Source organism: Prenolepis imparis, unplaced genomic scaffold (assembly GCF_030444845.1).
Source record: "Prenolepis imparis isolate NDT839.2.m4 unplaced genomic scaffold, iyPreImpa1.0 SCAF_4, whole genome shotgun sequence".
Lineage (NCBI taxonomy): Eukaryota > Metazoa > Arthropoda > Insecta > Hymenoptera > Formicidae > Prenolepis > Prenolepis imparis.
The window spans coordinates 17,967,247-17,989,277 of NW_028141162.1; the positions used below are offsets into that span (position 1 = coordinate 17,967,247).

The 22,031-nt window shown below is 31.7% G+C and overlaps 1 protein-coding gene and 1 pseudogene across 2 annotated transcripts; one reads left to right on the forward strand and one right to left on the reverse strand.

Annotated features, from left to right (window-relative positions):
- Nucleotides 1–3,645: 3,645 nt before the first annotated feature.
- On the reverse strand, nt 3,646–14,565 carry LOC145935221 (uncharacterized; annotated as a pseudogene). The gene is made up of 5 exons (XR_014425177.1): nt 14,514–14,565; nt 13,786–14,141; nt 9,284–9,318; nt 6,150–6,394; nt 3,646–4,157 (listed from the first exon to the last, which is right to left on the reverse strand). The product of XR_014425177.1 is annotated as an uncharacterized LOC145935221 (transcript).
- Nucleotides 14,566–16,981: 2,416 nt separating this feature from the next.
- LOC145934939 (uncharacterized) lies at nt 16,982–19,327 on the forward strand. The gene is made up of 2 exons (XM_083035853.1): nt 16,982–17,174; nt 18,803–19,327. The coding sequence occupies exons 1-2, from the start codon at nt 17,157–17,159 to the stop codon at nt 19,103–19,105; spliced, it is 321 nt and encodes a 106-aa protein (XP_082891979.1). The 5' UTR covers nt 16,982–17,156; the 3' UTR covers nt 19,106–19,327.
- The last annotated feature ends 2,704 nt before the right edge of the window (nt 19,328–22,031 follow it).

A 22,031-nucleotide genomic window follows, 5' to 3' on the forward strand; every position in this document is an offset into this window, starting at 1 on the left:
TAGTTGCTCTAACTTCCGTAAATTTTAAGATATCGGGATACATTTTTTTATGTAAATAGACTATCATTAAAGGATGGTTGGTATTGAATTTGACGAGAATCGAAAGGATTTGATTTTTATAAAATTTTAGATTTTATGAAAAATGTCTGTGATTGTTCTAATTTCCGTAAATTTTAAGATATCTGGATACATTTTTTTACACAAATAGACTATCATTTAAAGATATTTGGTATTGAGGTTGGCGATGATCGGTGAAAGGATTCGTTTTCTATAAAATTTTGAATTTTTAAGAAATGTGCATTTTTATTTTTCGCAAATTTTGAGATATCGAACTAATTTTTTTTTAGATGAATAAAGTACCAATAAAGGATATTTGGTATTGAATTTAACAAGGATCGGTGAAAGGGTTCATTTTTTATAAAGTTTTTATAAAATTTTTTAAAAAAATTTATGTGGTTATTTTATCTTCTGTGAATTTTGAGATATCAGACAAATATTTTTACATAAATTTTTTTACATAAATAGAGTATCATTAAAGGATGTTTGTTGTTTAATTTGACGAGGATCAGTGAAAGTGTTTTTTTTTTATAAAATTATAAATTTCAAGAAAAGTTTGTACATGCTTTAACTTTCGTAAATTTTGAAATATCGAACCTATCGAACTTTTGAAAATATCATTAAAGAATGATTGATATTTAATTTAGGGAGAATTTTTAAAATGATTTATTTTTTATAAAATTTTTAATTATTTTAAAATTAAAATTTTTTGAAAGTTTTAAATAAATAAATATCATTAAAGCATGATTGATATTAAATTTATTGAGAATTGGTGAATTTCTTTTAATTGTAAATTGACGAATTATACAACATTCAGAACACATTAGTATAGAAATCTTTAAAAAAATTTCTTTAAGAAAATATTTTGTAATTATATATAAGGTTTGCTAGTATTAGAAAAAATTGTGCAAATGGAAATTTGCACATTGCTTCCTCATCATTTTATTTCGCTAATTAAGATGGTTTTTCAATTATAGCATCCTCATAGAGGAAGCTTAACTTGCACATTGCCATAATTGAAAAACCATCTTATAATTAGCGAAATAAAATGATGAGGAAGAGCAATGTGCAAATTTCCATTTGCACAATTTTTTCTCTAAATGCTTTTAATTTACTGAGACATTGGATAGGATATCGAGGCTTTTCTTTATTTAATGTAAAATTGTCCCCAATAATATATTTTTATTCCATTCTACAGTAACTAATTAATCTTCCTTTTTTAGTCATGGGATTTAAAATTCCGACGAAACTATTAATATATAATAATTCAAATAATTTATAATAGTAATTCAAAATTCCGGCTTTGAAAATTTTATTTCTTAGAGATTCCTAGCTCGCATTTCGATCAAAATTTCCTAGAGTCTAGAGAGAGAGAGATCGGTTGCGCGAAATTATTAAATTACGAAAGGCCTGATTACAAATCCACGAGGTGCGTCCTGTTACGTAAACGAGATTTCGACAAGGCATATCCTTGTGCATCCTTGATCGAGTTCCTCCGCATTAGTATGCACTCGAAAACGAGAGGACGCAACTTGAATAGAGAGATAATATATTTTGTCTCTTCTCGATATATGTATGTATATCTAAGCAATATAAGTGCAGTGCATAAATTGCATCATTATAAGGATAAAGTTCTTAATTACACTAGTTTACAAAAAAATATTTTTTTTATTATTTTAAACCAGATAAGGTATTTCTTATAGATTTTTGGATGTTGAAAGCGATGCCGCAAGCTAATTTTCACTAGCACGTCAAGTTTCCGAAATAATTGAGGTTTAATATGAAAAAGTGGCTTTTTTACGATATTTGATATTTTTTTGTGAAAAAGGTTAACATTATCTGGAAATTCTGATCAGATCTCATGAATATATTGTTTATCTCCTATAAAATGGATTTTTTTTTATTTCGATATCTTACTTTTTAGTTATATTAGAAAGGATTTAAATATAGAGTTTACTGAGTACTATTACTACTATTAAATATAGAGACTACTATTAAATATAAAGTTACTAAGATAGCAAATATTCCGCCTAATAGGATGATGAAGTTATTGTAATTATACTCATAATTTGTAGTTTAGGCCCAGGTAGCAAGTGTACGTCATTTTGATGTCGAATGACGTCATTAGACGTCATTAGGGCCAGTTTCATAAACGTCGGTTAACTTTAATCTCCGGTTAAATTATATCTTTGTTTCTTTTTAAGAACTATAACTAAAAAGTAAAATATCGAAATAAAACAAATGCGTTTTATAGAGGATGAACAATATATTCATGAAAATGACGTTATTTTGACGTTTGGTGACGTCCAGTTTGTTACTTGGGGGATCATCGATACATATACACAATTATGGGAGCTTTCCAACAAGGATATAATGTGATACAGAGTATCATTCTATCTTTGTTGTTCACTGGATTGAAAGAAGATAGAATGATACACTGTGTCACACTGTGTCCTTGTTGGAAAGCTTTCAATATAACTTATCGTGATAGATTCCACTAAATATATATTTATATATAGGGTGTTTCATTTTAATTGCCCACCTTGAATTTTTTGAAATAAATGCATTTTCGAAAAAATGTTCCAGACAAAAGTTGTATAATCTAAAGAGGGACAAAATAATGGTAAAATCAATTTTGGAAAACATATTTTTTTCCAAAAAACCTTTTTCCCTCAGGAGCATTTCCATGTGAGAAGTAATTCCCAGCTTTAATCTTTCATAACATGGCTAAAAAATAAGATATTGAAATAAAAAAAATGCGATTTATAAGGGATGAACAATATATTCATATCTGATCAGACTTTTCAGATAATGTTAACCTTTTTTACAAAAAAATGTCAAATATCGCAAAAAAAGCCATTTTTTACACATTAAACCTCAATTATTTTAGAAATCTGACGTGTTAATGAAATTTAGTTTGTGCCATCATATTCAGCACCCAAAAATCTATAAGAAACACTTTGTCTGCTTTAAAATAATTTTTGGATGTAAATTAGTGTTATATATCTATTAAATAAAGTTCTTTGCTCAATTTATTGATTCATCATCGCGTTTATGTCACGTTTACGCTCGATATATGTATAGTACTCCAGAGAATACGATCGACGACTTTATTCCTACCTGGCTTTATCCTACGTGGGAATTGTCTTAAAGGCCTGCTCGAAATAATACTTATGTAACGCTGTAACGCGTCCATTTATTATGTGTTGCTCGCACGTCATCGATGATTCTTTCAAGATATATGTATATACGCATTGTATGTTCAACCTACATCTTCCCGCCGATGTTACATCGATTGAAATGATTGAATGGAAGAACTATAACGTATTTGCGTTGAGATGCCTGCAGATGAAACACAAATATTTCATTTTATTCAATTTTTATATAAAAAGAAAATATTCTATTTCATTGAAATTGTATAAAAACAAATCTGCACCTATAAAAGCCCATATATGCAAACTCAAAAATTTCTCTCGATTTCAATCCGGATCCGAATGCTATAACACTCATAAAACGGAAATGTCAGTCTCAGTTTATTTCGTCTAAATAAGAATAAGGATATGATTGAGGAAAAAAAGAAACATAGAATTGCTTTTAAGCGTCTTTATTGATTCTGAATCTTGGATGTAAATGCGAAATTATCCGAACGGTGGGGGGGTAGGGGGTGAAGAGAAAATAAGAAGGTGAGGGGGGAAGACGATTTTTCGAAGAGATTGAACGGGCGATTTTTTTTTCTTCGTTTTCGATTAACTCGTCGTCTGTGAAAATATCCGTGGAGGAGAGATCGGTGTCCTTGGTCTCTGCGTTTGCCTGGTTGCCTCCTTGATTAGGCCTCCGCGTAAGCTATTACGTTTTTACAAGGCGTACGGCAAGGCCGCGTAGCTCTTGTACGCGTACGGCAGGGCCGGAATCGCCGAGTACGCGCTGTAAGCCGGGAGGCCGTATTGGCCGTAAGCGCTGTAAGTCAACGGCGCGGAAACGATCGGGGCGCTGTAAGATGTCACGAGAGGGGCGCCGATGATCGCTCCGGGGGCTGGGGCGGGGGCGGGGCCGGGCGCGGGCGCAGCCGCGGCGAATGCCAGGAGGGCGAATATGCACAACTGCAACAATAATGACACCCGTATAATGTCAACGTGGTATTTATACGGTGATAATTATGTAATTTTAATAACACAAAGGATATTTAGATTTGATGTCGCATAAAGGCGATATAAAATGTTCATTTCCTTGGTTTTATAAGAAATATGTATATTTATAGAGATAGAATCAAGTGTTCAATATATGTACCCAAAATTTGAATCTAATAATCAAGTTTCATATTTTAGAGTTCAAATAATACTAAATAATATCTCATATATTGTACTCTTGTACTATAAGTACTCGAATCTAGAATAGTTATGTGTTTGAATTTTAGGTCGAGTACCTGCAAGATTCGAAATAGTATTTATGAGTACTTTCTATCATAGAGAATCAAATTTTTTGCAAATAGTACTCGAATTCTAACATAAAAAAATTTAAACAAATATATTAAATATACAATTTCGTAATATTCAAGAATATATGTAGAGATGAGATCCAATCCAATATATACTAAAAATTCGAGTCAAATTTAATAATAAAGTTTCATTTTCTAGGGTTCGAATAATTATATTCGTAAGAAATAATATTCCATATATTGTACTCTTGCGAAGTACTCGAATTTAGAATGTTCGAATTTTAGATCGAGTACCCGCAAAGTTCGAAAAATAGTACTTATGAGTACTTTCCATCGTAGAGAATCGAATTTTTTTACAAATAGTACTCGAATTCTAAGATAAAAAAATCTAAACACAAGTAAACAAATATACAATAAATATACAATTGCGCAATATTCAAGAATATATGTAGGAATGGGATCAAATTCAATATGTACTTAAAAATCTGAATCAAATCCAATAATCAAGTTTCATTTTCTAGAATTCGAATAATACTCGTAAGAAATAATATTTCATATATTGTATTCTTGCTAAGTACTCGTATCTAGAGCAGTTATGTTCAAATGTTAGATCGAATACCTGCAAGATTCGAAACAGTACCTTCTATACTTATAAGTACTTTCTATCATAAAGAATCTTATACAAGTAGTACTCAAACTCTAAAATAAAAAAATGTATTGTTTTTATGTTACTTGCGACACACACACATCCACACATCCACATTTCCCATCTCACCTAAACATCCATTAAAATTACAACCTACCCCCACACATATCTAAGTACTTACAAAAGATTCGAACATAAATGATCTAGATTTGAATGTGCTTAAAAGTAGTATTTTTGTTTTTTGAAATACTTATATATGGTATTCTTATATTTAAGATCGTCTTAAGTATGATTTTAAGATGCTATGCAGCCATTGATTAGTTGAATGGGATCCAAGACGACACTTAGGACGATCTTAAGTATAAGAACGGACGATGAACACCGTTCATAGAGAGTTCGAACTTTTATCTCATCCAGGTTCGAGTCTAGTGTTTTTTTTTTTTTTTTTTTTTTTTCGAATTAAACATAGATAATTCGAAACCATACAAACAAATTCGAATCTATTTGTTTTTAAGATACTTAACCCCATCGTTAGAAATGTGTAGAAACACACACACGCACGCACAAATCTCTCTCTGTACAATACTTGCGATTTAGAATTTTAAAATTTAATATCTACTATATTCAATTTATCAAAATTTTGTGAAATCTATCTAATTCTCTTTGAGATTTTATATACTTCTCTTTTCGGACTTTTTTATAAACAATTGACCCGGAAAATTATAAATATAAATTAAAAACATGCAAATCCTAAGCGAGGGATATAAATGGAATTTCCGCGAGATTACTCTCTCGCATTCTTTAATCTCTATCGTTAGATTGGAAAATACATTTCAGTTAAACAACGCGACAACAATTATATATGTACATACAATAGGGATTCGGATAAACGCAAAAACACCCGATAATCCCCCTATATATCAACAAAAGGCAGAGAAGCAGATAGAGATAGACCCTCCCCCTGATCTCTCGGGGTCAAAAAGACAAAAAGATCTCAATCAATCGACTTACCAGCTTGAACATCTTGAGGGCTTCGTGTGTCTGTCTGGTTTGCAGTCAGAGTACGATAATACTCCAAAATACGACGTACCGCGTCTTATATAGGAGTAAGGAACCCCTGTCGGACACATACCACGCGAATCTTCTTACCTCCTTCTCCTCCTGCTCCCGATCCCCCTTTTGCACCTCTTTCTTAAGCGTACCTTCGGGGAGGGCGTCGCCTCGTCTCTCGGAACGGAAAACGAACGCGCGTTCTTCTTAGGTCATACGATTTCTTCTCTTTTCCCGTTCTTTTTCTTTCTTTCATGCCGCCGACCAATGCGAGCTTTGTTGCGCGACCGTGCATTAACACCGAGGGATAGGGGAGGAGAGGACGTGATGATCCTTCAAGGTCGCTCGCATGATGGCCAGGCGTGGTCGGGACTACTCTCCTTTTCTGTCTCGCGAGGTACAGTATTGCAAAAGTCTCCGGACAGGTAAACCTGTTATTGTATATCGCACGCGGAAAGCGTGTCTAAGAAAATAAATGTACCTAGCTGACTTTGTACAGTGATTATCGGGCAATCTCTCCCCCCCCCCCGCCATTTTAGTCAAGATTATAAATCTTACATTTTTTACAAGTACGTATAGTATTTGGCAATATTGTATTTGCCGAAAGTAAATATTCTGACTAAAATTGTCTATTACACACCAATTTAGTAAAAGTTCAATTTATATAATAGTAATGTGTCGAGAAAATTTTTTGTTAATTATTATTGTTGAAGATATTTAAGAGAGAGAGAGAGAGAGAGAGAGAGAAAGAAAATATTGTAAAATGATTATTTAGCAATCAATCCTAGAGAATATAAATCTTACATTTTTCACAAGTTTTTACAAATTTTACTTACAATATTATATTTTCCAAGAATAAAATTTCTCAATAATTGCGTATTATATTAATAAAAATTTAATAAAAGTTTATATAATAGTAATATTAAGCAAAATTTTTGTTAATGATTATTGTTGAACACTTTTGAGAAAGACAAAGAGATATTATGAAATGATTATCAGGCAATCTCCTATTTTACAATTTTTTACGATTACAGTATTTCACACGATATTATATTTTTCGAGAGTAAATCTTTACATAAATAGCGTATTACATCAATAAAATTTTAGTAAAAGTAATTTAAATATAATTTTAATTCTAATTAATTTATATAATATAATTTTAATTAAGTTATATAAATTTAGTAAGAGTTTGATTTATATATAATAGTATTGAAGAAAATTTTTGTTAATTATTGTTGAACACATTTGGGAGAGAAAAAAAAAGAGATATTGTTGCACGAAAGTTTTAAAAATCGATGAATATCAGAGTTAAATTTACAATCTATCCTGCGATAATTCAACCTAATAAATTCATTGCGAAAAATTCAAAGATGATAGAGGCAATCGATAATTAGTGATCGACTGCGATTTTCATCCGACGAGGATCTAATCACGGGCTTGATCGACGATCATATTTTTAATGCGACAGTCCGGTTAATTTACATTAATTTTTACATCCTTGATAAATATGGAGGGTGACTTTTTGTGTTCTGGCATGGATGAAAAATTATAATGCTACGTGATTCTCTTATTAAAGAACGTACGTATAAAATTGTGACTTGATTTACAAAAAAAAGATAGATAAAAATTCTTAAATAGCCTTAGAGTTCTCATATAAATTTGAAATTAAAAATTCTTATATGATTTATGATGTCCGAAAATAATTTACTTATCGATTCCTTTTTTTTATCTTTATCAAAAATTAAGGATTAGTTTAAAAAAATAAAACAATAAAAGAATGTATACATAAAGAAGACTAAAACTATGATTTAAAAACCTATAATTTAAAACTATATGATTTAAAAAAAGATAGACAAAAATTCTTAAACAGCCTTAGAGTTTTTATATAAATTTAAAAATTTTTATACTTATATGATTTATGGTATAGGAAACAAAATGTACTGATTATTTATTATTTTGCGATGCATGCTACTTATTTTGCACAAAGAATAAAGAATTCTATGAATATAAACATACACGTCACACACATTTCCTCGAACATTACTAAAATATCTGTAATTTCTTTTTTTTGCCGAGTTTTTACTACAACAAAATATGTTACTTCTGCGATGTTACCTATGTATATTGTATATGTATATATGTATATATTGATACTTGGTGGGACCTTTGGAGTTATTATGAAACTTGATTAGAGATCATAAGAGAACACTCTCTTAACGCCTACGTCTGTCCCTATATACGTATACTGATTTGATCGTTCCGGAGTAATCAACCTCGTTTAGCCCTGAACCTTCCGCAAGTACCGTTCTTCGAACGTTCACTTATGAACTTCAAATATTTGAGTATTATATAAAAAAGAAACAAATAATATAGTAATATAAAGAATTTTCTAACTCTTCAGGAAGTCTATCTTTAATTATCCAGTTATACAACAGATAAAAATATTAATATCGGTAATATTATTACTGTCACTGAATTTGTATAAATTTTTGTTCGTCAAATCTAAAAAAATTTTAATTTTTTCGCAATTTTATTATCAATATTATTAAGACTAATAATAAAATTGCGGAAGATTATTAATATTATTATTTTATAATTTATTAAAGTAGATTCTAATAATTTTAACGATATTGTGAATAAATTAATGCGCGATTTAATGACATTTGTGTCGATAACTATCGGCAACACTAGCATTTGGCGAATCAATTATTTGCATTGTTAAGTGCGACAATTAATCTTCGATCTGATTGGCCGAAGACTGCATCATCGAAGTGGAGAGCAAAGAATTACGAATTACATAAAAGTGCGTGATGCAGTTGACAGATGCATAATATCGCAATATAAAAAACTGTTGCGTTTTACGCAACAACTTTATTCGCTCGTACGAATCGAGAGAATCTAAATGACGTTTACCCTTGGTATTTTAATGTCACGACGAGGTATTCGCTCTGGACAAGTTTTATCGATACCGGGAGTTTTACCACGCGAAATGGGTTCCGCTTCGATTTCCCTTAGCAACATAAACCGACTTTTCCATTAATTCCGTTTTCGTTTCCAACTATTAATCCGCCCTCAAGCTCGCGCCCTCCCTTTACCTTGTTCTATAAACGCCGGTCGCAAACAGGATTGTCTGTACGGATTGGAATAAATTGTTTTAGCTTTCGGTTTTCGCAAAAAAGATAAAATAAGTGGATAAGTGGATTGAGAGGAATCGATACGTAAGTGTTTGTTTCGTATGTCAATAATATACCATAAATCATACATATGTATATATATATATATATATATATATATATATATATATATATATATATATATGGGTCGTTCTACAAAAATAGGAATTATTTGATATTATTTTTGTCCACATCCCTTTTAATATATTTAATGGATTATAATTGGCTTATGAAACAAGGTATGTTATTACAGTTATAAAAGCGGCCAGTCAATAAATTGTGTATTTATGATTTTACGAACATTTTTCCACAACATATAATAGTCGGAGGACTGGGAAGATTTCCAAGGAACTAAGATTTAAATAAAAGAATTAACGAATAAGCATTAAAAATTTAATATTTAAAACTAAAAACTATCTTTTTTGCAGAAAAAAATCTACAGTTGCTATCACAAAATTTCTTTCATAAGAGAATATTGAATAAGTAAGTAAAATAATAAGATAATTGCCAATAACTATCAAGAAACAATGCGAAACGCTCTTTCAATACAAAGATACATTCGTTTTAATATACATTTATCAATCCTCCGGTTAATGCTTAGTCTCTTGTCATATTGTTTTCCAGGGAATTGAGAATAGGGGACTGAGAACCAGGGGACTGAGAATTTTGAGGTTTATAAATAAAAAATATCTCGTTTAAATTATATAGAGATTTAAATAGTTGAGGAAAACTTAAAAGTTAAACTTATGCATAATTTACATTAAATGAAAATTAATAAAAACAATAAACTTGTAACATAACACTTACCAGGGGGCTGAAAAGTTGACTGACCTAACACGTATTCATCATAACAGATCACGCAAAATGAAATAAATAAAAATAAAAATGAATAAAAATGACTGACGTACGCTAACTTTACTTCAAACTCATTCATTCGGTGCAAGTAACTATTTCGCTGAGATCGTATATGACTTTACAATGCAAATAATTTTAATGTCAGGGGACTGAGAATTAAAACTTAGGACAAAGTTTAATAATGATATTTATTAATAAAATAGAATTTAATAAAATAAATAATAATGTTGTTAATAACAGTGACTAATATAAATCAGTTATAACACAAAAAAATTGTATATAATCCTAAAATTATTTTGTGACGGTGTGTTGTCTGAATTCTGGGTTTGTGACAGGCCAGGGAACTGAGAATTTCTTATTTTTATAAGATAATTTATAAAAATAAATTTGTTACTTTGCCTCTTTTTTATTATTTGTCTATATATACTCAATTATTATCTTATATAAGTATAATAAAGTTTTTATACTATTTTTTATACTTAATAAGTATTTTAAAAAATTCAATTTAATGTTAATTAAAGTATAAAAAAAATATATATATATAAATGTTTAATTTAAATTTATATGAAAACTCTAAGAGAATTTTAAGAATTTTTGTTTATCTTTTTGTGTTATTAAATCACAGTTTTGGTCTTCGGTGTATACATTCTCTTATTGTTACATTTTTAAAACTAATCCTTGATTTTTGAAAAAGGATTCGATACGTTATATAATTCCTTTCATATATCATAAATTATATAAGAATTTTTAATTCCAAATTTATATGAGAACTCTAACAATAAGAGAATTTTAAGTATATTTGTTTGTCTTTTTTTGTTAAATCGTAATTTTAGCCTTTTGTGTATACATTCTCTTATTGTTATATTTTTTAAACTAATCCTTGATTGTTGAAAAAGATAAAACAGGGATCGATACATAAATTTCTTTCATATACCATAATTTTTTTTGTTAAATTGCAATTTTAGTTTTCTGTATATACATTCTCATATTATTAGATTTTTTAAACTAAATCTCGATTTTAAAAAAAAATTAAAAAATTGATAATTTAAAGAAACTAAATCTCTAATTTTTTCTAATTTTTCAAAATTTGTATCATATTAAATATCGAGTTTTCATAATAGAAAAATTAAGTATACCATCTATCGTGCTTAATTCGCGAATAAAATTCAAAGGCGATATGTCAAAATGTTGAAAGATTGACGTTTCCGCGGTTTTTATCTTTTTTTTTTCCATATCGATAAGTATGCATATGAGGCAGCAAGCCTGAGAAAAGGAAAAAAAACAGATTTGTGTAATTGCGCCCGACAAATTAATATAAATTATTAATTAATATAAAGACGAAACAATGTTGTGCGTTATTTAACGCGTTTAACGTTCTGGGCCACTGACGTCAGGATATACCCACGCATATGTCTCATTACATATATAAAACATATATAATTGTGCAATTAAAAAATTTCAACAAAAGAAGAAGAATTTTATTAAACGCAAGAACGAGTAGCAAGAACATTAAAAAGTTAAATTCATTTTATTATTCGATAGGTATATATCATACAATCTTTATTCGGGCTTTAATTGAGCTAATCTAAATCGGCGCAGTATATTCGACATGTTAATGATTGTATATAGAGAGAAAGAGAGAGAAAGAGAGAGGCTTTGATCGATCTCTCGAGCGATTAAAGCAGTGTTCCGTAGAATCTCGGCGAACTTGAACTTGAGAAAAAATATGCGGGCGTCCCGCCTTGAATTCGCCTCCGTTGAGATCCGGTTGACTGAGAACGAGAGACAGAGAGAAAGAGAAGAGACGGGAATCCGAAACAGGATCGGCCGTATGTTGAGAAAATTATACCGGCGCACACAATCTCTTCTCGTCGACGGACAAGTTCTCGGCTCTCCCTTCGCGGTTTGCTTTTATTTCCTTGATTACGCCGTGACGTAAATCGCCCGGGGCGCACTCTTCTGTATTAAGCAAATTAAACTCGTATCATGCGCATATATATATGTACAATCGCGTTTCCTTCCAAGAGCTCGTTCCAAGAAGAGATCCTACGGGGCCAGGAGAATAATCGAATTGCGCAATTATCTTAGTGGACGTTGTTTCCAGAGAGAGAAGATGTTCTGACAAGATTTCTGCATATTTTCTGAGGAACATTACAATTAACTTCCAACACATACAAAGCGTATATTATAAGCTTTTCGCTCCGGATGTAGAAACGCGCTTTATTGTTACTCGCGATAGTATGACATTATTATTATATGTATATCTATATTGCGAGGAATCGATTTATATCAAAGAAATAGGGTGGTTCCATTTAAGAAATTAAGTTGACCTTCAAATAACCTTGAAAAATCATATTTGTTAAAATTCAAGATTATCAACTTTTTCCCTTTCAAAACCAAATAAATTTTGTTTAATTCAGGATATCCCAAAATTAGACCGACAAACTTCAGATGGTTATAAAAGGCATCAAAACAAACCAATTTTGTCAATAAACGACAAATAAGTTGTCCACATAAATGTCCGCAAATGAGTTGTTTTGGCACTTGAATTATTTTTGAAGTGAAATATATTTTCTTCTCTTCCATAATATATCTAGTTTTTCCATAAGTCTGATGCATATCGATCAGTTCTTTATAAAAAAAACTTGTCCATTTCGAACATAAATTTCGATTAAATAATAATGAATACTAATTGTAAGTGTAACGCTGAATAAATACTTAATGCTGTAATACTGGAGCTTAGTCAACAATGTCTTATTTAAACAATGTTAAACAATATAAAATAATGTCAAACAATGTCTTATTGTTAAACAATTTTCTTATTGTCAAACAATGTTCTTATTGTTAAACAATTTTCTTATTGTCAAATAATGTTCTACATGTATCAAACAATATTTTAGTCTCTGATTCTCTAGTGCCAAAACAGCTCATTTGCGGACATTAGTTTATTGACAAAATATGCTTGTTTTGATGTCTTTTATAACTGCCTGAAGTTTGTCAATCTAATTTTGGTACATTCTGTATATACATTCTGTATAATATCGTTATATGCTGTTAACTTATCTACATTAATATAGAGTAATAGTTGATTAAATACAAATGGAATTTATATATAAAAACAATATTTATGGACAACTGTAACACACGTTGATACCCACAGGTTGTAGCACAGATACTATAGCCGACGTTAGGAATTTAGGAGCGAAAGTATTAATAATAATAGTAATAATTTAATATATAATGATCGAAAATATAGTGCAATATCGTAGTGCTGATATAAATAAATTAATAAAAATATCTCCTGTTTTAATGAAGATCTTACTTGCTCGCAACGAGAAGAGAGAAGATCCAAAAGGATGTAAGTGTCGAAGGACAGGATGCGAACAGTAGTAAGTAAAGAATACCATGGTTGAGGTGAAAAAGATTGAACATTTTTATTTCAATTAACTAGAGCATTACACAAACTTAACATCGTCGAAATGAAAAGGCTTGAGCGACACTTGATCCGTTAATCTATCGATTCGTCTATGGAGAGATCCAAGTCCGGTCGGTTCATCGAAACAAATCACAGTATAATGGGTCCTGAGTAGGCAGAATACGCAGCAGGAGCAACGGCATGAGTGCCATAACCAGCCAAGGGGGCTGCAGCGTAGGTCAGGGGTGCCGCTGCCAAGGGTGCAGCTGCAAAGTGTGCCGCTGTCAGAGGTGCAGCTGCGAAGTGTGCCGCTGCCAAGGGTGCAGCTGCCAGAGGTGCAGCTACCAAAGGTGCTGCGGCCAGAGTGTTGTAGTTCCTGGCGATCACCTGGCTGCTGCTGGCTGTCACGATCGGGGCTGGTATCGCCGCGACTGCTGGTGCAGCCAAAACTGCGCCCGGCGCAGGCGCGGGTGCAGCGTAAACGGCGGCACAAACGGCGGCGAGGATGCACTGCAAGAACCAATCGGGTTTGCGTTTATATTAGTTTGCGAAATGTCACGACACCATTATCTAATAAAATGTCGTTTGTCAATAAGGTACAATTCGGACACTCTGGCCAAAGAGGGAGCTGCTAAAGCACCAACTAGTCAGAGAAATAGGAATACCTTTTGCAGTAGGTAAGGAATCTATCAGGAAGTGCTTAGATAAGGTGCAATTCTATCTATACTCTGTTGCAATAAAAAATATATGGAATTATGATGGTGAAATAATACTCTAATCCTAATTTTGCGATCATTTAATCGCAAATCTTCATTATCAATCTTTGTTAATAGTTAAATAGTTATATAATAATTGTAAATAATACGAAAAAAAGGGACTTACCAGCTTGAACATGTTTACGATTGAGAGGATGGAACCTATCGAAGCGAGGAAAGAACTCGAGGAATCTGCTTTGCGAATCAAAAGCCAAAAGCCTTTATACCGCGTTGTTCGACCCCCAACTACCGCTTCATCAAGGTCATCGATGTCTCCTGGTTAGCGAACATTATGCGTGTCGATGCGCGAAACGCGCCTCTCTTTCTCTATTTCTTTCTTTCTTTCTTTCTTTCTTGGCACGACTCTCCCGAACCCGAGCACGACGAGCATTGTCAAGTGACTTTCCTTTCGAAGTCCAGGTTTTCGTCATCGATTTGCAACAATTTAACCTTCAATTAAACGACTAGAGTTACGCAGTGACATTACGTCTATCTTTGTTAGCAAAATGTCTTCTTTTCTGAAAACACGTGAGTTTATTCAGCTTCTCTTCTTCATCTTTTTCACATCTCAAGAGTATCCGGATAACTTTATCTCTCTATTCTGGAGGATTTTCCTCTCGATATCTTTTCTTTGTATATTTATTTTATTTTATTTAAAGATATAATGTATATACAGAATGTAACTGAAAAAACATATATGGAGCATCATCAGATTCTGTGGCCGTATGGCTGCGTATATGTTTGTTCAATGTCAGTTACAACCTGTATATGTAAGAATAGAATGTATAATAATAAAAAAGTTCTATTTAAGGAGACACGCGAGATCGAAATTAATGGAGCAGAACGTCTGTGAAATTCGAAGAGTCCATGAGACCATACAATCTGCTATATAATTTCTTCTAATACGGAAACAGAACTAATTCTGTCAATTGTTACCCACACAGTGTATTGGTCAACACTGGACGCGTTTCACGTAATCATTTTTCCTGTTGCGTCGCACACATACATATACCTTGTACTATTCGACCATATGCGTAGGTACGCAGGATTACGTAACCGTCCGTCATGTTCATTTACATAATTCCGATTGGGCAGATACCTGGTATTGACGCAGGCAAATCTATTTCCTATATAGAATCGGGCGCATCGCTTGATCTAGATCACCATGATTTCGGATAAAAAAATTAGTCATTAAAAAGAAAATCTTGAAATCTTCACCTCAAAAACGTACCATTATACTCGGTCTTTTTACTTCAAGAAGTTTGAAAATTTATCATTAACATCATTCCTCAATTAAAATGAATTATAGTTTTGATCTTAGATAAAGAAGTGCGTGAAAATTTTATAAAATAATAATGATAGAGAATTTTAATTCGGATAACTTAATGAAGCGTAATCTGAAGATATTTTTGAAGAAGAAAAGATTCATTTTCAATAGATAAAACCCGAAATATTTCCGATTCGTGCCATCGCGAGTCCGGTCGCGACTCTAGCACCGACATTTCTAGGTCACACGCTCTGATACCCCGAGGTATGTGGCCGACAATTTACGTAATGTAGCTTCTTCGGCAAGTAAATCACGTAGCCGAGGAAAGTGCGTCGAATCGTGAAGACGAGAAGAAACGAAACGAAAGCGATATCGAAGGAATCGTCGTTCGCTGAAGATAGGAATCGAGTCCCGAGTTCCTGTTTCTTGAGAACGCAGGGCAAAGAAAGAGATGCAGAGAGTAAGAGAGTATACACATCCCGAGGGGGGCCTTCACTCTGAATTACCCGGAGCAAGAACAGGCGAGGGCCTACGGTAGCAGCTGGAAACTCGAATCCCACCCGACCACATCCGCCAGCGACCTTGAAAGGTGTATCCTGCTTCTGATCGACGGCAAAAACAAATCCCGGCGATCGCTTTGCATAAAGTCGATCGGTTCGAGGGCACCAGTGGAGCATTGATCCCGGTCGTTCTATCCCTTCGACTTCCTCACAAAGGAACGTCTAACACAAAGATGATGATCGAAGAAGAAACACATCGGACAAAGAAGAGTGATTGGTAAAGAGAGAATGGTATTATATAGCTTCTCGAAGCCATGGAATAACAATGAATCCCATAAGAAATGTTTCAAGACGAAACAATGACAGATAGAAGAATGAAGATAGATGTCAGACGCGAATTACAAGTAGAGCATAAATTACACTTTTTATAATTTAAAGAAACACAAAGTTTGGGACGCATATATAGATTTGAAGGAGTCATTGAATATTTTTTCTTTAATTGGGTTACGCGAAAGCGAAAGGATGATAGTACGATATTGCATCACGTAAACTACTAGACTTACGTTAGCGACTTATACGTGTCGTAGGTTCTGTCTGAGCAGAATAATTAATTATTCTGCTTTTCGCACGCTATATCGTTATTTGTTATATTTCTACATAATACGCATGAATCATGTATCATGGACGAAATTCGGATCGATGCCTGCAATTTAAGTGACTAGAGCGATGACGAAAATTTGGCTCAATCTAAAAACGGAGAGAGAGAGAGAGAGAGAGAGAGAGAGAGAGAGAGAGAGAGAGAGAGAGAGAGAGAGAGAGAGAAGAAAGAGTCGCGTAGTAAATTATTCCGGATACGCCCCCGCGAATTGTACAACAAATAGTAGTTATAGAGTGGGAGAGAACTTTGTTCCCGTAAGGGGACGGTATATAAAAGACACCGAAGTAATCGAGAATAACATCGCAGTGTTTTCGCAGCGAAGACAATCACTCTATCTCCATCAAAATGATGATCAAAATCTTCGTAAGTTTTTTTTTCGTAATTAATTTAATTCGTATTTTAATACGAATTATAAAAGAATAAATAATATACGCTTGTTGCCAGTTTTATTAATATATAAATAAATTTTGCCCCCAATTTTGAGACACAATATATTTTTTATCGATATTTATTCACACATATATATATATATTTTTTTTAAATATATAAATGTATAGGGTGAGGAAAAAGTTTAGATATGGTCAAATATCTCGAAAATAAAGCATTTTATAGAAAAATGTTTAAGACAAAAATTATAGAGTTTAAAAGATCTATTTACTAGCCTTATCAGTTTAACCTTCGGTAGCATTTTTTCAAGGTCATTTCAAGATTAACTCGATTTTTTTAAATGGAATTACTCTAAATGTTTTATATAAATAGATTCTTTGCAACATTCTGCATAAAAAATTATAAGGGTAAACTGATAAAGCTAATAAATAGACTTTTTTAAACCCTACAACTTTTGTCTCAAACATTTTTCTATAAAATGCTTTATTTTCGATATATTTGATCGTTTCCAGACTTTTTTCCTCACCCTGTATACATTTTTTTAAAAACATAAATATATTTGTATACAGAAAATATTATAAAACTAAACCGACAAATTTTGAAGGGAAATAGAAGACTTCAAAGTAAATATTTTTTGTTAATATTATTTTTCTCTACGACATTTAGTTTTATATTACATGGTATGAAATAGGAGTTAGTGACTTAAACAATAAACAACAACGTATAAGTGGAAAAATTAAATTGTATTTTAATCTGGAACAAAAAAGACACGGAACAAATACATAAATAAAAGTAATTCACTCTTTTTATAGTAAATGCTCAAAAATTCCTCCATTATATAATTTTAATACAAAGGTCACAAACTAAAAAATCACAAACTCATATCATGTAGTATTAAAAGTAAACGTTATATAAAGAAAATTAGTATTAATAAAAAATGTTTATTTTAAAATCTTCTTTTTCCCTTCAAACTTTGTCAGTTTAATTTTTTAAGGTTCCTGGCTCCTCACCGATCATGTTGGAATTGTGACGTCAGAGGCGAGAAAACACGCTAAAAATTCTTAGATGCCATTTCGAAATAAAAAGATATTTCGATGAAACAGCACTTCAGATGACTTTAGCACACTCTTAAAATACCTCGAAAACTATCCCCTTTTCCCTTTATAATCAATCAACAACTGTATAAAATGACTGTATAACATGAGGCCCAGTCCGTCTGGTCTTTGCACATGCGCAGTCATTCTGCATGACAAAGTCTAATATTACGATCTCATTTTATGGTTGTTGATTGACTATCAAAAGAAAAGAATAGTTTTCGAGTATTTTAAAAGTATATGCTAAAGCCATTTGAAGTAGTGCTTCATCGCAACATCTTTTCATTTAAAAATGGCATGTAAGAATTTTCAGCGTGTGCTTTCTCGCCTCTGACGTCACAATCTAACATGGCCACGGCGATCCAGAAGCTTTAATATTCTGCATTTTTTTATATTATTGATTAATTCTCCGCACATATGATCTTTTATATCAAAGACTTTGAAACCACGACTCTGATCGAGCAAACTTTACAACTCCTAATAAAAATATTTGCAATTTGCATGATGAAGACCATCTTCGGCGCTCTCCTCGTAGCCGCCTGTAATGCCGGAGTGGTACCAACGATTCCGGCGGCGGTGCCCGCGGCTCTGACGGTCGGGACTTACGCCAGCAGTTACAACGCGCACGCTATCAATCACGCGATAGCCGCCCCTTATCTGGCGGCCCCGTTGACATATTCCGCTCTACCGGCCGCATACTCCGCACTTCCGGCCGCGTATTCCGCACTTCCGGCCGCGTATTCCGCCCTGCCGGCCGCGTATTCCGCCCTGCCGGCCGCCTACTCCGCCCCGATCATCGCCGGAAGACGCTGAAGAGACTTTGAGAATAACCTGGCTGAAACTTTATAGACCAAACCATGACCTCGAGAGATCATCCGATCGATCAAATTGCTGCAACATTGATTTTTCTCTCCATCGTTGACTTTTTTATATTGTAATATAGTCACAATCTTCACAATGATAATACAATATCTTTGATTCGATAAATCGATTATTGATTTTCTTATATCCGTACTTTCCCTCCTCTGATGAATCCTCTGCATAAATCTTACAATCAGATTAATTTAATCATTGATTAATTTGCAGAATGATCAACAGTAAAGTTTGTCTCATTTTTATTATACAATTCTATATTGTATTGTAATATTAATATTACTATATTACACTATAACTTACTTAATATTATTATAATATGAAAAAGAAGCAAAATTTTGAATAAAAAATATTTTGTATTAAAATTTTAAAATCAAAAATATTTTTTATTCAAAATTTTGTTTTTTTAGAAACACAAAGCTTCCTCTATGAGGAAACCAAAATTGAAAAACCAGTTTGTTCATAAAGGAAGCAAAATAAAATAGTGAGAAAATAATGTGCAAGTTTCCAATTTACATACTTTTTATTATATTGCATTTAAGTATGTTGAATTATCGATAGAAATTTTCATGTTGATCGCGCCCTGTAAATTAATCAACGATTAAAATAATTGGAATTTGATCGAAGTGGTCCTTTAATTTTGACAGTATTTCCTGATATTTTCAATTTTTTTATAAAAGCTTTCTTTTTTTAGTTGCAATATAAAAAATCTTTTGCATACGTACAAGAAAAGACACGTATAATTTATCTCGTACCTAGAAATCTATTTACATAACAGAAGGGAAAAGTGATCTTGTTATACGCAAGGAGTCATTTCAATCGACGGGACGATTCAGAGAAGAGATTTCTTAATGAACCATTTATTCTCGGGGAATTTTTCTGTAAAAAGAATATTTTTTTTCAGGAATATGAGGAATATTTATATATATATATATATATATACACAACATCGATTTACTTATTCCATTGTGTCATGTTCTATTAATATCACGTACAATATATTAATGTTAATAAACCTGATACAAATATATTCTGTGCCACATTTTGTACTTGTAAACATTTCTTTTGAATTTTTTCTTTTGTCGCGTGTGTATGTGTGTGTTTTGTATGTATGTAAATGTATATATTTATATCTTATTAGCAAATGTATCTCGTTTGTTGTGTCCTTATATTTATGCACAATGCACAAACTAATACGATCGAGGAAATGAAACGCGAGTAAAAGTGCGTTTAAGTGAGAGACATATGAGGATAAAATGGTAACTGTCCTTATATAAATGGCAGAAAAGCACTGTAAAAAAAAAAGAAGTCTATACGAAGGAAATCAATAAAAAATATTCTTCAAACAATCGTTCATATCTTTCAGTGTGCACACGAGTAATGAGGCGTAAGTTAGATAACACTAGTTTACAAAAAAATTTTTTTTTTTTTCATTATTTTAAAACAGACAAGGTGTTTCTTATAGATTTTTGGATGTTGAAAACCAATTTTTATCAGTGTGTCAGGTTTCCGAAATAATTGAGGTTTAATATGCAAAAAATGATTTTTTTTCCGATATTTGAGATTTTTTTGTGAAAAAGATTAACGTTATCTGGAAATTCTGATCAGATGTCACGAATGTATTGTTCATCCCCTATAAAATGCATTTTTTTATTTCGATATCTTATTTTTTAGTTGTGTTAGGAAGGATTTAAATGCAGCGTTTTGCTGAGATAGCAAATATTCCGCTTATGATGATGAAGTCATATAATTATATTCATAATTTGTAGTTTAGGAACTATCGATATATGTACACAGTGTAATTTATCGTGACAGATTTCACTAAATATATATTTATAAAGAGGGTGTCTCATTTTAATTGCCCACCTTGAATTTTTCAAAACAAATGCATTTTCCAAAAAATGTTCCAAATAAAAGTTATATGATTTAAAGAGGGACAATAATGGTAAAATCAAGTTTGGAAAAAATAATTTTTTTCCAAAAAATCTTTTTTCCTCAGAAACATCTCCATATGAGAAATAGATCCCAGCTTTAATCTTTCATAACATGGTTAAAAAGTAAGATATTAAAATTAAAAAAAATTTATTTTATAAGGGATGAACAATATATTCATGATATATTTAATCAGACTTTTCAGATAACGTTAACCTTTTTTTACAAAAAAATCTTAAATAAAATAAATCTCAAATAAAAAATCAAATAAAAAATTAAAATCTTAAATAAAATAAAAAAAATCGCAAAAATAGTCATTTTTTTACACATTAACCTCAATTATTTTGGAAATCTGATGTGCTAGTGAAATTTGGTTTGTGGCATCGTTTTTAGTACCCAAACAACTATAAGAAACATTTTGTCTGGTTTAAAATCATTTTTGGCTGTAAACAAGTGTAATCGACGAAAAAAAAATGACGAAAGTAGATCCTTCCCCCTCTTTAATCGCTACATTCAGCTTAAAAAAAAAGCTGCATATACAATATATATAACAATGAGCGCCTTTTTCGATTTGGCACAGGAGTTGCAAGATATTTTTAGATCTTTGGTTTCGATAAATGGCTAATGGGCGTTTAAATCTAGAAAGAGAAATCTCTGGAAGCGACACGAAAATCAACGCGTACGTTATGTTTATGTATGATAAAACACACACGTCGATTTGTGAAAATAAATTTCACAAATTATATAGTAAAATATATAGTAAAAAAAAATTAATAAATAAAATTATAATTATTAATATTATTTTTAATTGTTATTAAATAATAATAATTATATTAATTATTATTATTTTATATTTATAGTCTCAGAAAGGAAACTATATCGAGATGTCGAGTGTATATTTCGTATAAGCGTAAAAAATGTAAACATAATATTA